Consider the following 18,198-nt stretch of genomic DNA (forward strand, 5'->3'; position numbering starts at 1 on the left):
AGTAGTAAATCAATTTCAGTCAAATGGTGTTTTTGGTGGAATATTTTATTTTAACCCTAACCCTTCACTAAATTTCAGAGGAAAAGAACTATTCTGTTTTTTTACTCTAAAATGTACGGTTTATGATTAAAGTAATAACAGAATAGGATGACTTGTCATAAATTAAAGTACGCTGCAGAGCAGACAACATAAGTGAAGCTGAAATAAATGCTGACAGTTAGTAACCAAAATAAGTAACCATTCTCATTTCAGTTTTCATTTCATTTAAAGTTTTAATCCCTGCACTACTCCACAAAATAGTCTAATTCTATCCGCATTTGCCCAATTAGCAGTATATCAGTCATATGTCTGAATTGAGTACTTTCAATAGTTTACATACAAGTAAATATTTTCACTTAGTTGCTACTAGTAACATTTTCAACCCAGGACTTTTACTTGTAAGGGTCCATTCAGTTTACAGTGTGCATAGTTAAACAAATGTACCAATGAGCATTTTAGTTGTTTCGAACTCTGTGTTCAAGGTTTTCTCTTGTTATGTCTAAGCTTTAATGATTTACCACTTGCTCAAGTATCAGTAAACCTGCAGGCCACTGCAGCATGACTGAAAAGATTAAGCTGTAACGTATAATTTGGGTCCACACAGGCTATAAATATTCCCTGAACCTTTTATTGCAAATGGACATGTTCTTTTTGGGAGGAATTAAGTGTTCTTCACTGACCAGGGTAAGGCACAGAGACCTCGTTAAAAAACAAAAAAAAAGAGATTGGGTGAAGGAGGGAGAGAAAACGAGAGAGACAGTTTAACAAGAGGGACAGGAGACAAAGAGGGCGTGGCAGCATTATAAATCTTTGCACTAATCATCCTCCAGTTTTAGCGAAAACAACAACCACAGGAAAGGTTTCAGGATAATTTTATTTTTGAGACAAATACGTGAGCAGTATGTATCCCAACACCTTTGCACTAATCATCCCAACATCTGATTCTCCATGGATTTTTGATCTGATTTTTTTTATCAGTGTCAGTGGCACTTATTTTTGCATCACGCTGTATGTGCTTCAAGTAAATGCACATAAAAACAAGCCTGAGTCTGAAAACTCTGCAGAGGACATCCACAGTAATCTGTGCCTGAGAGCAAAGTCTTGCTTTAACCACTGAAAAATAAAATCTTTGGCCTGTATTGTCACCATTGTCCACATGGTTAGAAACAAGGAGCAGAGATGTGTAAGGAAGATCAGAGTCACCTTATTCAGTAGCTGGAAAGACACAAAGGCACACATATTACTGGAGGTACCACTATTATTCATCGAGTTTGTGGAGGTTCACAGTGGGCATATTTAAATATGTTCAATGTTTTTGGAGAAATAAATAATTCCAAATCCCTACTTAAATGCAACAAAACCATGAATCAGCATATTTACAACATGCAATTTCATATTTCTAAAGTGCTACAGAGGGGAGATATTATTTTTTAATCAATTTCATCATAACTGAAAAACAATAGCACAGAAATGCATTTAACACTTTTTATACGTAGCATCCTAACAGTAACACTGCAAGATGCCTGGACATGCACTTTTTCTTCTTCAAGCCTGGCCTTTCTCACTTTATATACAAAATGCCCATTGGTTGCTTTTTCTCTCGTTTGGCCCAGAATGAAATTCTTTGTAAATGTCAAGTGTCTTCTAACACGTCAGCAAAGTTTAGCCTTCTGAGACCACACTGTGCTTACTGTGAGGCTTTGTAAAATACTTCATATGTCTTTATAGGAGCTGGAAACATTAGCTACCTCCCTGGGATATTCTAATGATAGGTTGCTGGTCTTCAATGAAGGGAGAAATGGTTTGTCAGGGTTGTGTATTGAAGCCAGACAACATGTCAACTTCTTTCAAATTCTCTTTGTAGCTGTTTCTATGAAAGAATATCTAAACTTTGCAGATTACCACAACGGCACAAAAAGTGGTATAAAATTGGGTAACGATGTTGTCTTTAAAAAACAGCCCTCAAGTTTTTAAAAAAAAATCCATCCATGAGGAAAGTGTGTTTTGTTACACCTATGCATATGTGTACATTTGTGTGTATAAATCAGCTCTCACCTCCTCCATCACTCCCTTGGTTTATGGAAGCCCAGTGGGGAGCCACATCAGCCTCTCCCTTTGATGGTGACACTCATGATTCATGGCTTTTAGAGGCCGTTTGTTTTCATTACGCCTCCACATCAGGCCGCTGTAGCCGTATCACGGTTTCGTGCAATGCAAGCAAATTTGGGCCAGAATGAGAGGAAAGAATTTCAAGAGGAGAGTTTTTTGGCACTAGAAGAAACAAAAGGGGCTTGGTTTTGGTATGAAGAGGAGAAACTCAACACAGGAAGACGGCTGTGTGCTGCTACTTTTTCCACTGTTGCTTGGGTTCAGAGGTGGTCAGGGATTCGTAAAATGAGTCTTGGAAAAATAGGGGTTGAAAAGGTACAGAAAAGTCAAAGGTCCAGTCTCTCTTGAAACATCCAATTTTTGTCTTTCCTCTTCTGATTTTCTTCTTCCTTTGCATTCTATAGATGGTGTGCTTTATATATTATAAAAAAAAGAAAAAAAACTTTATACACTTGCTATCCCAACGCAGAAATAAAAATATAAAATGTGGCTCATAGTATGCATATCTGATGATGGTTTTTGTGATGATAACACTGATCTCGGTGATAAAATCAAAGATGAAACCAGGTGTCAAGCTTCAGGAGTTGATGTGTCAGAGGTCCAGCAGGATGAGCCATGCTGTCATGTGGAGGCAAATCTTAGGACATGACCTGTCTTGTCCTCCATTTTAATGTAAACATAATACACACCTTGTAAGGAAAATCCTATGAAAAGATATCTGTCATCATTTCAGCACAATGTCCCACTAGCAGTAATCGCTGCTTTTAGCAAAGCAAAACAATGGATAGTAACAGTAATCCATAGTTACATCTTATATGTGGCTTGACAACAATGAAAACTACAATGTCCATGAACAGTGGTGGCTTAAAAGTGACTTTCAAGCCACCACTGTCCACGGACATTGCATCTCTCATCAAGTGTCAAAAAGTCTTTCCACTGAGTCAAACAGATGATCTCAGATGAAGTGGTCAACAGAGTTCCACAGAGCTGACATAGTTTAGATGTCTCCTCAGCCCTCCATGTAATTAAGAATATTTTCCTGTCACAAGGAATTCATCATAAAAATTAAGGACTTTTAGAAAAGGCTAGTGACCAGCAGACATGGTGGACCAGGCTCCCTCCATCCTCCAAACAGAAAAGGCATAGCTCAGTCTCTCATGGGCCAGATAGTTACATCCAGCAAGCTTCATGTCCATCTCGTCACTCTGTAGGACCTGGTACAGAAAGTCAATGTAACGGGACGCCAACTTAAGGGTCTGGATTTTGCTCAGTTTGTCAGAGGGGAGCGTTGGGATTATCTTTCGCAATGAAGCGAAAGCTTCGTTCAGAGATTGTGTCCGCTGGCGCTCCCGGATGTTGGCAATGACCCGCTGGGCATGTGGGTCCTCAAGGGTAGAGAGACCACCAGGACTGGGACCCCGGACTGGAGAAAGGGATGGGCCTGTCGAAGGTGGCCGATGATGAGGACTCTTCTTGAGTTTTTTGGGTACGGCCGGGGTGTAGATCTGGATTTCTTCCCCTAGCTTGACCTTGCCATCGTCTGCTGATGTGATGGGACCAGCTATGGTAAGGTGATTCTCTGCATGTGAGCCCATCTGCCGTTTACGTCCGATGACCCCTGGTGTTGCTACGACAACGGGACAGGCATTAGAAAGCGGCCTTCCCGTTTTCTCCTCTCTGGAAACCACTCCTTCCTCAGCGTGGTCCACATTAGACTGCTCCTTCTCTCTCATGCTTGGCCACGTTTTTCTTCTGTCTTCTCTGTTCTTTATGTGATTGGATCCTTCACGCCTCTGAGGTTCCTTTAGTATGTCTTTCTCCACTCCCTCTGCTTTTTTTTGACAGTTTTCCTCTGCTCTATTCGTCTTCAGAAACTCCCTCTGTTGTGCTTCTCGGACCTTCTGCTGTCTTGTTGTTCTTCAACCAACTTTTCAATTTGTTATATTCTAACATATCAAGTCAAAACTAGTTAGAAATGAGCATGCTGTTTTGGATTGCCGCTGTCCTTCATCATCCACACACGGAAACCTGTCAGAGTGTGCACAGCATTGGCAAACCGGACCGCTCTCACGTCCCTCTCCTGTAGCAGCATGTGAGACAAAAGCAACTAGAATCTGACTTTTTAAAGGGAGGGGATAGTGAAGCTTTCAACTGCCCACCCATCTGACTCGCTGATTGGTCCAGAAGCCTTTTTTGTTACACAGCTGGGCTTAAGACAACAGGAAAAATTTATCGTAAATGATTGGTCCAATGAAAGGGACAAGGCGGAGACAAACGCGTGTCGTACAGCCAACCGAGTCGAAACGTTGTGACGTTCCCTTCATGTCCTAGAAGTTGCCCAAGTTTATAGGTTCCAGATTTCCTCCACAGTCACTACCCTCCCCCATCTCGCTGCCTGGTTCTCTGTGCTCTCCTCTGCACAGTTCAGCACCATCATCAGTTGCTTTCAATAAAGTTCAGAGAAAAGAAAACAAGAAGAAGCTTCAACTTTGTTTCTGGTTTGAAAATTAGATGAGGATTTTTCTGCCATATGAAAGCTGTTTCTGCTTGGAAAATGGTTAAACATGATGGCAGATGGTTAGAAAACTGGATAATAATACAACAACTGTGTTAAAAATGCAACACTGATATATATAACACTGGTATTATAACTGTACACTACTTAAACAATTGAAACTCCAGCAAACACAACAATATTTTATGGAATTGTATAAATGTACAAAATAAAAATCTCAATTTTAAATTGGACAAATTATCTAAAAATATTAAAAGCATAAACACAAAGAGTTCTTGTTTGTGAAACAACAAAGACAGATTGTTTGTTTTTACTGGCAGTGACTTGGCTCTAGTTTCTAAGTCTAAACCTGGAGGGAGGAAGGAGCTGGCATTCAGTCAGCACTGCAGCACTGAGGTCCAATCACAGCATTAAGGAAAGAATGAGTACTGTGAATCACAGGGAGAGCTGTGGGACATTTTGTTACATTTATCCACTGAGCTACATCGAGAACACGCCTCGGTCCAGATCCAAAGTGGGCCTTGCTCTCCAAATTTCTGGATGATCCTCCACAATGACCCATAGCCACACACCCACAAGAAAAGAGTCTATTGTTAGCAATTTGTGAAATGAGATTTGTTTCCCTGTGATGAAAAGACTTAAGGCAAAATGGCTTTTGACAGGCACAGTCAGGACACAGATCTGGAAAATCTCAAAATCTCTCGTCTGAGTCAACACTGCAATGGCTTGTGTCCACAAAAAGAGAAACCTCTATTGTCTGACCAAAGATGATATAATTTCTCTTGTGCACAAACCACTTCTTAGCATGACAGTGTTGTTTTGTCACAATACATGGAATGTGTACAGCCACATGTCTAAAGGTGTTGCAGTCTTTTGGAGGCCCTCGAGCAAAAGGTTTGAACCAAGAACGCTATAATCTGTCATAAAGGGTGAAAATGATTGCTTTTGTCAATGGAGTTTGGGGCCTTTGAAAAGAGGGACTATGCTTCTCCTGTGATCTGAAAAGGCTGTCTGACAGCAAGGTAAAGCAATAATAAAACTGTATCATACACTTAAACTGACTGATCTTTTTGAACTGTTTTCGGTGGCAAGCATTCCTTGTTGCTTCTCCAAACTGGGGATTTGCTGACCACCGTCTACTATACACACACACTGTGGATAAGTACCTCATACAGCTCCACTTTAAAGAACCTTAGCTATCCACTCCAATAAGCCCTGTGGAGTATTTAACAGTTATTATTACTAACACTAACTAAGCACAATTTCATTTAATATTTTTCCAAACAAGATTTTTTTTTACGCACAATTTGTAGAGCTCAATGTGTTACATCCATTTTGCCTGTCCAGGCATTCACCACATCTCACTTCAACGGGCAATTGTCTCCAAAAAAAAATCCAGTTAACAACAAGTCCAGTTGCCCTTGTTTCAACTTGTGTTTGTTTTTTGTTTTTTTTGTGGGACAAATTGCACCCTGGAAAACTGAGAATCTTCACAGATCCCAGGTCTCTGTGTTTCTGTGGAGCAGTCTAGTCCCTGCTATTCAGCTCCTGACCACCAGATGTCCTCAAACTGTCTCACTTGTCCAAACAACTGGACTCTCACAATCACCTAACTCACCTGTTTATGTCCTTTTCCATGCTTCTCTTCATACTTGACAGGGCAGTAAATGTTAAATGTCAATATGTTTTATTTTTTTTGTAAAGAAATCAACATAATCCTTTTAATAATTTAAAGCTATGGTGAATGTTATATGGCCACTTTATATAATCTAAAGCTACTGGAAATGCCATGTTATGGCCTTGCAAAAGGTTTATGCTGAAAATGTTTCAGTGGCAGACAATGAAGGACCCACAGAGCAACATTTGGAGTCACGTCTCATGATGAATGTGAAGTGTTCACACTCTTTTAGAAAACTGCAACTAGGCACCAAAAGTGGCTAAAGGCAGTGTAGAGAAGATTTCAGGCTTTACATAATGCGAACATTATTTGGTGCAACATAAAGTTTGAAAGGGGTGCGTAACAGTTCAAAATAATACTATCACAGTCAGTGTGAAATACTAGAAATATTAAATAAGAAAGGCTGCATTAAAGTAGCAATCCAACTCTCATACAGTACTTTGATCTTTTAGACCACACTCACTCTGTGTGAGCGATGAAAGACCTGTGATGGATCACAACTACATACATATCACAGACCCTCTTGAAACTGTTCTTTTCTAGCTAAAAATAAATACCTCCGAGGAATGATGGAAAATGGATATCAGTTCTTGATAGAAACACACATATAGTGGGGCAGTGTAGAGGGGAGGGGCAAATCGTGTTCACAGTGTTTCGTCTTGAAAGCCCCGCGCCCCACCCTGGAGGCTGACTGTGTCTGGAAAAAGAGGAAAGAACATCAGGCCTTGTCTGTTTGAACTGCATGCTTAAATGAGGACTTAGCATAAATATTTCCACCAAGGGGACTGGGAGAATGTTATCACATGCAGAGCCTATATTGGCACATGGCACACACATGCTTGAAAATTCATGGGTTAACAATGTTAACCTATGAATTGAATGCATGCATTTACTCGGGCACAAAAATAAAGGAGCATCTACATAGAAAGTGCTTAGAAATTAGTGAAACTCATTTTCCAGTCGACACGTGTGCCCCAATCTGAACAATACTGTTAGATTCCTACTGTCTGTACAGTTTCTTTTTTTAATTTTTTTTTATTTGTCACAGTGATTGATTGATGTGATGATGTGATGAGTATATAGCTTGTACCTGGAGTATCTAGTTTGACATATATGTGTCAAATTGGCAACAGAAAGTAAACAACTACAGGCTAAAAACAGGGCAGAAAGAAAATGGAAAATGAAAACAGGATGTCAATCTATTGACATTTCTATTTATTTATTTATTTATTGTCATTTAATTGGTTCCCATATATTATTCATATATGGCTACATTTACATGGATACAGGTATTCCAGCAATAATCAGAATAGCAGCTAAATAAGAGCAAAGTTGCCTCATGCTACCACCTCGACACAGGTTGACAGAACAGGCTGGCCCAGTCAGAACTGACTGGAAAAATTCGAAAGAAAGGGGTGGTGAATCTATCTGTTGAATAGGAAAAATGTTCACACCTAATAACCATCCAACGCTTGATCTGTGATAATCTGTGGATGGAATAAATACATCCTTTCTGAGCATTATTGCTCAGCTTGGTAAATTCACATTAAACATTAACATTAACACAACAGAAACATCCTCTGTGGTTGTTGAACTAGAAACAAACACCCTGCAGTATATTCATCTGCTGCACTGGTATACTACAATGACAACTCTTTGACCTCTACCTGCAGTGACGCTACACCCTAGATCCATCGTAAATGCAGCTGTTTTCAAAATTCAGCAATCTGTGGCTGCTTGAGACTTGGAGAATACGAGTCACTTTTATATTGTGTCTGACGGTTTTTCTGTGCCAGCAGTCGCAGCTGGAATGGTCAGCTCTGCCCCAAATGTTAACTTATATACTTGTATACAAAGTGCTTATTCCTCACCTAGTTTTTAAATAGAAACACTCAGTTTCACTTGCTGGACTAATTTATCTCTAATAATTCACTACCACAAAATGGGACAGCTGTTGTTAACTTGGTAATTCAGTGCATCAGCTGTTGTTATCAACATTTGGATTATGTGCTCAGCAGTGTTTATGCCATGGAAGTGTACAAACAGAAATACATGGTTTGATTTGCAGAGCTGTTTCGGGGTAGTAGACTCAAGAAAAACAAGAAAAAACTAACCAGACTAAACTAAATGTAACTATTAAGGCAGCAATACTGGTGAGATTGAAAAAATTCTAATCATTACTATAAAAAAACACAGCTCAAACAGTCATCAATCATTGGGATGAAAGGAACCATAAAGCTCCTTTGTCCTGAATAAAGAAATTTAATTTATAATACAACTGATGGTGTGATCAGTGGTGTAGATAGATAACTTTCTAAATGCTACGACTTTCTAATTATGACAGTACATAGATGGTAAAGCTCAATAGAAGGGCCGGTGTCCAGAATAATAGCAAAAAAAAGAAAATAAAAAAAAAAGCATGAAGTTCTAACACTGAAAACAATGACTTGAAAGACTTGCTGCTTGACCATGTTTTTTGTTCGCCAAGTCATAGATTGATAATTCAATATCCTATAGCTAATGACAGGGCTGAGGAAAAAAAATACAAAACTCCTCAACCATTGCAGATATGATAATGATATTCATGTATTCATTATTCGTACTTTGAGATGTGTCTTGTCTTCCTGGTAAGGAGAGGTACTTAACTTTTTGTCATCCAGAACCTCCATTGATTGAAGAACAACTACTGCTGTCCTTGCCAGTATTAGACCTCCTGGAGCTCCTGATACCAGCCCAGGAAAAAGGTGGCAATGACCTTTTGCCCTTAGGACAAAACAGCAGGTCACATTTGACAGATTTATCAGATTTAGATATCATATAGGGCGGCACAGTGGCGAGGTGGTTAGCACTGATGCCTCACAGCAAGAAGGTCCCGGGTTCGAATCCATGGGCCTACTGGGCTTTTCTGTGTGGAGTTTGCATGTTCTCCCTGTGTCTGCGTGGGTTCTCTCCGGGTACTCCGGCTTCCTCCCACCGTCCAAAGACATGCTGGTTAGGTTAATTGGTGATTCTAAATTGGCCGTAGGTGTGAATGGTTGTCTGTCTCTGTGTGTTAGCCCTGCGATGGACTGGCGACCTGTCCAGGGTGTACCCCGCCTCTCGCCCGATGACGGCTGACCCCGCAACCCTTCACAGGAACAAGCGGTTACAGAAGATGAATAAATGAATGATATCATATATCATATGAATGATATCATATATGATATGACACATGATATATGATGTCTGAAGCAGCAACTTCTCCATTGTCTGAATGAATCACATGACTGGTTTGTGGCCCAATCAGGTGATTCACTGCCTCGTCTCGATTCTGACAGATTGAGAATGTGTATCCTCATCTGTTTAAGCTAGCAGAAGTATTTTTTATGCATGTCAAAAAAATGCATCATCTGTTTCTTGTGAGCGAGCATCTTTCAAATGTGGCGAAGTTGTGAGCAAAAACACAAACCAGCTCAATTCAAACATTCATTCATTCATCTTCTGTAACCGCTTGTTCCTGTGAAGGGTCATGGGGGGTGCTGGAGCCTATCCCAGCTGTCATCGGGCGAAAGGCGATGTACACCCTGGACAGGTTGCCAGTCCATCGCAGGGATAACACAGGGAGACAGACAACCATTCACACTCACATGCGCATCTACGGTGTCAGTGCTAACCACCTCGCCACTGTGCCGCCAATTCAAACACTGTTGAAAAAATAATGTTCCTTAATAAAACTCTTTAAGTGTTCCTGATCCCACATAATCACCCCCTGCCATAGTTTCACAAGTGCACCCAACGTATGTCAAATTGTACCAGCTTCTCCTCAGTAACACACTGCACACATTCATCAATCTTTAATTGTAAATATAACATGATATTCAGTCTTAATATTTGCACATCAAAGAACTTTCAAAACAAAGACTTAAATCCAGGGGTATTATCTACAAAGGTAAAATAGTTTCTCCAACACAGCTCACTGAGGTGTGTGTATTCAAAAGCCTTCTGTCCACCAACTGGTCTGCCCAATTTGACTGCAGCCTTGCACTTCGCCAGGAGAGGACACTGTAACTGAAGCTTCGAGTAATGAACCACTTTTCTAACCAACTGGCTCAGTTGGTTTAGTGCTTTCCAAAAGCTTCATTTGCCCATCACTAGACTGAATACAGAGGTTGGTAGAGGTTGATTTAGGCTCACCCATATAAACTGGAGACAAAGAACAAAACAAGGGTGAAAAAGGTCAAGCAGTACACAGGCACTAGAAGAACTCAACAAATTTGAAAAGCACTCAAGTCGAGTAATGAACACTGAGTGAGACAGAATGAAATGGCCTTTTATGCAGGCTACAGACAAGATTCATTGGTGAACGATTACCTGCGGGTCGTCTGTAACAGCAGGCATTTGAGTGATGCCTGACAAAAAATATTTTTAGAATTACATTTACACTTTTTTTAAGAAAAAAAAAACATGTTTATCTATACAGATATTCATTAAAGTTGAGAATCCAGCAGATTCAATGCTCCACTGCAGACAGAACTACTTTGTGCATGTCAAAAAAGTTCTATTCTGATTAGTGTTTTGGGGCATGGAAACACACAAATCTTATCAAATCATTTTATTTAACTTCTATGTGACGTTGGAATCTCTAAGCAGAATGATTGCATTGTGGTTTATGAAACATTGTGCCTGTAAAACAGTTTAAATATTTCAGTGAACTACTGAATTGTATGTCATGCCTTTCTCACTTATCAATACGCAGATTGGTGCAGCAAATATCATGTAGTTACTGTCAGTAGAACTGAGCAAGTGTAAAATGTAAATGTAAATGTACTTTATTTATATAGCACCTTACAGCAACCCACAGGTGAACTAAAGTGCTTTACAAAAGATTAAACAACGATTAAAAGAAACACACCGGAAAACAAATACATTAGTAAAAGAAAGCTAAAAAATAAAAACAATAAATGAGAGGAAAAAGTAATATAAAATAAAATAAAAGTGAAAGTGTCACCACACTACTGGGCTGAGGAACAAATAAACTGAGGCTAAAGCTGAGACTCACTGCACCCAGTATCCTTTCCCCAGATCTGTACAGCGGAGGTCACAGTCTTAAAGTTAGCATGACATAGAGCCACGATAGATGCATTCCAGGAAAACCGGTTGAGATAAATTAGATTAAAGATAAGATTCTGAATCTGTATCTGAATCTGAATCTTATACCACCGAGGCTGAAGTTTCATTACAGCTTTAAGATTAAAGGGAAACTTACCAGTATTAGTTGTACTCATAATTGTTTGTGAAGCAGCTCACAGATGATAATGAAAACGAGACTGGACCTTTAAATTTTACGATGTTACTTTGCGGTGGCACTCAATTCAGATTTCTACCCTGTAAGTACAGTGGGAAACAAGCTTCACACTGTGGCATGGTTTTGGAGTGCTGTACAAAACGGGTACTTCAGCATTCCTTAGAGCTATGACATGCTACTCAAAAGCATGTCAAAATGATTTAACCCATCACACTGCACCTTGCTGTCTCTTTGAATCAGTTGTACAAAACGGTTTCTGTGTGTAACAGTCTGTTAGCTTTCCAAACTAAAACAGCTCATTGGGGATATTTTGGTGATATACCAAAACAAATGTTGATTTGCAGACTTTAAAAACACTGTCCTGAACATAATGAACACCTTAACTAGAACAGTTAAACTATTTTCTCCAGTGTCGCTTTCAGTCTTTCAAATGCCATAACAATCAAGGCTTGATCTAACACTTGAACCTTCAGCAAAACAAGAAAGGACATGAGGCCCCAGCACAATTCCACAAGGACACAGTAAAATTCCACAAAACATCTAAAAACACTTATGTTATGTGTGGTGAATATCCTTAGTTCAAGAATTAAATTCTAAAACCAAAATCACAGAAAAATGAGCACTCAAAAGTCAAGGCCAAAGGTCAAAGAGGTTTTTATTATCATTTCAACCATATGGAGCAGATGCATGGAGCTACATGAAGATATAGGTCTAAATACAAAAGACTGAGCATAAAGTGTGTGTGTGCAAACTTGTGCAGACAAAACAGCCAACGCTGCAGATACACAGTGCCAACAGTGCAAGGAGAGACAGTGCAAAGACAAACAGTACAAGAGTTATGTGCCAGACAGGGGCAGTGTATTTCCTTTGTTTCTTTCTTTCTCCCCCTTCCCTGTTTCTTATCAGTTGATTTCACAATTGACTCCACCTGATAAGTCTGACGGTGCCTGCTGATTGGTTGGTTTGACCCCAGATCATCCAATTATGACCCAGGTCCTACATTAAAAGGGATCCAGCCACAGGGTTGGCTGCTCGGCAGTTGCTTTGCTTTGATTTCGTTTACCTACCTTATTTGTTGTCAAGACATATGGACCTTTGAGTACTGTTTATGTTTGGTGTGGTGGAAGGCATGGACTATAGGTGAGACAGGGGTACCACCTTATTGGTTGGTGCCACCTGTGTATTTTTGGTAACACGTTTTTTTCTATGATAAGATAGTTGGGCCCTTTGTTTTTTCAAAGTGGAGAAGTCTGTAGCCAGGTCTAGTTTCGTTATATTTCTTTCATTTATTTGGCATAACCATGTGGTCCAATCCTTCCCCACTGTTTAAGTTTTAAGCACTTTTTCAGTTGCCTTTGTATTTAAATAAATCCTGTTAAGTTGCTTTACATCCAGACTCCACTTCATTGGTTGTTCTGTGTTTGTCCCTAAATTTCGGTAGACCTTCCAAAGGACGTAACAATACAGACAGTGCAAAGACTATGGTGACCGAGAGAGCTCAACACACTGCAATTTAAGAAAACACGTACAGATAGACTCACAACACCAGTAAAGACAAAAAGAACCCTTTTTCATGTTGTAATTACGGGGTGTTGTGTGTAGAATTTTTTGGGGAAAAATGAATTTAATCCATTTTGGGATAAGGCTGCAACATAACAAAATGTATGCATCCTTTAAATTAGCATACAGTAGATCCAGAGGTCCGGCCCATACAACGAACAAACTGGTGGAAAGTGCGCAAAACAGTGTCCAAGGTGATATGATTAAATTCCCTAGAAATGATAACGATGGTCTCCAGGTGTTTGGACCGTTGCATGGCAACAGTGGCGTGGCAACAGTGGCGTGGATAGTGTCACATGCTGCAGCCTTGTCGGCTGCGGGTGGGATCTATACTCCAACAAAGAAGACAGAGGTGAATTCCCTCTGTAAATAATATGGACACATTCCGACAGCTAAAGTTCAATGTCCAGTGTACAGACACGCTCCTTAACAGTTAAATGAGTGGGATTGCACCATCTGGCAAACAAACAGCAATCCCGCCGCTCTTCTTCTTACCGTGTCTCTATCCATCTATAGAGTCTTGAAACTGGGTGTAAAGGCTGTGGTCTGGTGGTGGTCTTATCTGCCTCTCTCATGTTGTCTCTCGCCACACACATCTGGTTTAGGAAACACTTGGAAAACACAACTGTGGTCACATGCTTTCTAAACTCTGAATTATGGAGACAGTTCATGTGCGTACCTTTTCAACAGCTAGACACAGCTTCTTTAAACACATACTGTTTTCTACTCATCCAGAGCGTGGAACCTAGATCGCCTATTGTCCATGAAGTGATAACCCTAATCCGGTGTATTGTAATACTCCTCGGGCATCTAAAAGTAGACAAAGTTAATAGATAATTAGGATACTTACAGCCATCACAATATAGTAAATGAAGGTCAATGATAAAAGAAAAAAGTCACAGTCTGTACCTTCAGCACCCACTGATCACCATCTATTTTCTTAAAAAACACTTCTGATTTCTGATTTCTTACAAAATTGTAACAAAAATCTTGCTTTAAGAAGATTAATTAGTGAAGATGGTAACTCATGGACTCACTCAGGAATAAGTGAGGAATGAATCACACAACAATCCACATTCTGATGCTAGCAAGCAGACGATCTTTGCCATTGCTGAAAGGATCATTTATACATGAAAGACACATTTGTCACAGCCAAAAACACACACATAGCTGCCAGTCATTTCTCATGGGATGGTGATCAGCCACATGCTTGACTTGTGCCATGATGTTATGCAATCCCGTGATCTCACAAATCCAGCTGACATGCAGATGCACATGGAGAATTTTAAAACTTTAAACCTTAAAATAACTATTTAATATTTTCCTGGAGGTAAATGTTGTTATTCATTCCTCTTCTGAGAGTGAAATGAAAAGAGAGGTATAATTTCCATTGAAGCATTTCACAAATGCCACCGCCTTGGATTTTGATGAGCCAGGTTGTTGGGTGTGTTAGATAATCTAAAGACATTACAGTCAACAATGTTACTAATGAATCCATGTTTTATTAATGAATGGACAAAAGACATTCAGTAAGACAGACAGCTGTTCTCATCAAACGTACAATATCTCTGAACCCAAGGGTCTGATAACCTCTGACAACTTAGAATACATGTCAAGGCTGATCTGATAGTCACGATCTCCAAAGCTAAGTAAAAAAAAATGTTTTTATATTTCGGGCTAACCCAAAATGCAACAATCCCTAATGTTCTCACTAATTATGGTAACTTGTACGTGATCTTTTAACCATTTAGAATTTCCAACACAGGGCTTTTACTTTTAACAAAATACTTCCATATTGTGACACGTCTGGCTCCACTCTCCAATCTGAATGACACTCCTACTACTGGGCAGAGAGTATGTTCCGTTAGCTTAGTAGTGAGGCAAGATTCTGCACCGAAGTTGCAGGAGCCGAAGTTAAACTTCAAAATTCATAATACGGTTAAGATCTTGTGTAGTGCAAATATGATCATGCCTTCTGGAAATACAACCGAATTCTTCTCAGTCATAAGACTGAGGAGGAAAGGCTGAATCTCCTGGAGGAAATAGATTCAGATCCAAAACATCTTAAATGATGCACCTGGGAATGCAGAGATGGTGTACAAAAATAATAATAATAATAAAAATCTAGACAGAGAGGAGAAAAGACAGAAATGTACTGCAGGTGCATAGTTTGGATGTCAGTTTGATAGTGGGACAACAAGCAAACCTAGTGATGCAGTGCTTTTATTAGCAATTATAAAAATTGGGCTTGATAGATTCATTCATTAAGTGTAATATACGTACTGGACTTACTGTAATAGAGTCATTAAGACTGAGATAAATCACCCGCAAAGACGATGCTGTCAGCGATGAGGACTCTAACTATGTGTATGACTAGTCGAAAAGATGAAGCTTTGATTTAAAGTCCTTAGACAGACCAATGTCACAGGAGAGCTTATCCCAGAGGATGGGACATAACAAGAGACAGTCTCCCAGACTTCTTTTTAAAACTGGGGAACAAACAAGAGCCCTGTACTCTGAGCACTTTGCTAAATCGTGGATTGTGAGCCAGTAAAGTGTGTTGACAAATAAAGTAATTCTTGGTATTTCTATAAATAACAAAAAAAAAAAAAGGATGTTTCCAGAAAAACGCTATTGCTAAACGAAACCACACAATGCCTACTTAGCTAATAAGCGCCGGGTATGTCTGTCATCTGTGGTGACATTCCCACACTGGCGCACCTGTAGTGATATGTCTATTGTCAGCCAGCAATGATCTGTTTGCCAGAGCTACAGAGAGGAGCACAAGGAGCATTGGCAGTGTCTATTGTGGATGAAGATTCTGATGCTTCAGATAAAAAAAGAAAGCCACTGACAAACATAGATTGGTTGCTTTTCCATATTTGGTGTCATTTCCAGGACAAATGTAAATCTAAATATTTGTTAAAAGACTTGTTCAGTAAGCATAGTATAAATGCTAGTATGAATACAAGGCTTAATGAATAAACTAATTGAGAGACACTGAGAAAGAAGTAAACCACACAGAAAGATGATGGTATCAGCTGTGATGACTGAGTCGGCTACGGCAACTAGAAGGAAGGCAGTGTCTATTGTGAACAAAGATTCTGATGTTCCAGATAAACACAGAAAGCCGGTGACAAACACAGATTGCACTGGAGTGCTTGTCCTCACAGGAGAGCACTGAGAACAGCGAAGGGTCGGGGGAACTATAGACTGTAGGCATGCTTCATAAGACTCAACAATGTTTGTGTTATTATTCTCACAGCCAGAAGGGGTAGACAAAGCATCATTCTTTTTGTGATTTAATATTTAGAATGACATGCAGCAGCCATAAAGTTGTGTATACTGTACAGCTTTAGATAGTAATTTCAAATTAATTTTTAAGTCATGCTTACTATTTAGGAATATTTAAATATCTGCAGTTCAGATACTTGTTTCATGTTCTTCCTTAGAATCAGTTTTTGATTTATTGATTATCAAATTCTTGTGTGTATTTTTCATTTGACAGTTCTAATCTTGGTTACTTGCATTTTCTTGCAATTTCAGACAGAACCATCTTAAATTATTAGGCTTAAATTATGGAAGAGCTTTCCATAATTTAAGCCTCTGTGGATTCAAAGTGCTCAAAGCCATGGAAACTTTGCGCAAATTCAGTCTGGTGATGAGAACTCTGAGAGACAAATCTGCAGAGGAGGGGCAAGTGGGAGCACACTGAGTTTGTATTTCGAAGGTCACAAAGTGAACTTTCAAGTTTGATGTTAAAATTTGATAACAGATTTGTTTTGTTACGTGCTGTTTCACACACACCCTCATGCTATTTCCCTCTTTTGGTCTGTGCTTCTTGTCTTGCCAGGGAGTTCTAATAGCCCAGTAATAAAGGACAAGAAGTCAAGATTCAAGATTCAAGCCACGTTCATTGTCACTTCCACAATATATTTCAATATAACCATGAAGAAGCAATAACTATTACTACGACAAAGCATACATCAGAGAATTTTAAAAATAGAACATATACAAGTGGAATCTGTAAGTGGATATTTGGCCTGTTTAGTGAATGTGTCATTGATTTATACAACTGTACATAATAACTATAAGTAAAAAAAATTACCGGAGTAATGAAGGAACATTGTCACTGATATGAACAGCTGATCAGGTGAACAGCACATACAGTTTGTTGTACACAACTGCACTCAGAGGATGCATCAGCAACGACTCATCAAGACTGTGGTGACCTATATATTAATGGACAAGTAGGATGGATCAATAATGGCGCATTTGTATTATAACACAATAATACTGTATACATCTTCAACAATGGAAACAATAGGGTTTTTGTTTCTGTTTCATCAAACTGTGAATTAATTCTGTGCTATTCTGTGCTACTACCTGCAGTTCTCAGATATTTTAGAAACAGAGCCACCACTTTGGCTAATTTTAAAGAAGGATCTTTACTTTCATGCAATGCTATTGTATTTTTTCACTCCACCGTTTCTCAGTAGGTGACCTTTTGTGAAAAGTATTTAAAATGAATTTTTCTTTTTCTAAACCACAACACAACACTTAGGGCACTGGTAGCTCTGAGCGTCTCCCCCTACAGTGTTTACAGTCAGCAGCAGATTTCAGTGCATGTGAGTTTACTACCAGCTTCCCCCATTTACTCAAAATGCTACGCATGCTGAAATACGCACACTATATGTACATTTTCATAATATGCCTTGTGTGGATAAAACACACCAAAATTGAGTCTTTGTTGCTTTAAAGAGTTTATGGGTTGTGGAACTAAAGAATGATGAAAAAAAAAAAAAAGAAATAAGTAAAACGGGTATAACCTGTGCACTGCGGGTTCCAGTCAAGAAGGGTGACTAACACTTACTTTGCTTAATTTCCAATAGAGATGCAATAGTGTGTAACATGTTTCTACCATCAACAGCAGCCACTATGCTGGTGTGAATTCCCTAGCAGCACAAGACAACAGGGCCTCTTGAAAAGGAATGTTGTCCTGCACACATTTGT

At 39.3% G+C, this 18,198-nt stretch overlaps 1 protein-coding gene across 1 annotated transcript; it reads right to left on the reverse strand.

The window, feature by feature from the left end:
* LOC311494944 (uncharacterized protein) lies at positions 1–4,000 on the reverse strand. The gene is made up of 2 exons (XM_084554225.1): positions 2,095–4,000; positions 1–1,254 (listed from the first exon to the last, which is right to left on the reverse strand). The coding sequence occupies exon 1, from the start codon at positions 3,879–3,881 to the stop codon at positions 3,234–3,236; it is 648 nt and encodes a 215-aa protein (XP_084410351.1). The 5' UTR covers positions 3,882–4,000; the 3' UTR covers positions 1–1,254; positions 2,095–3,233.
* Positions 4,001–18,198: the final 14,198 nt, after the last annotated feature.

This window comes from Chelon labrosus (genome assembly GCF_963514085.1).
Source record: "Chelon labrosus genome assembly, chromosome: 10".
In the NCBI taxonomy this organism is placed as follows: Eukaryota; Metazoa; Chordata; class Actinopteri; order Mugiliformes; family Mugilidae; genus Chelon; species Chelon labrosus.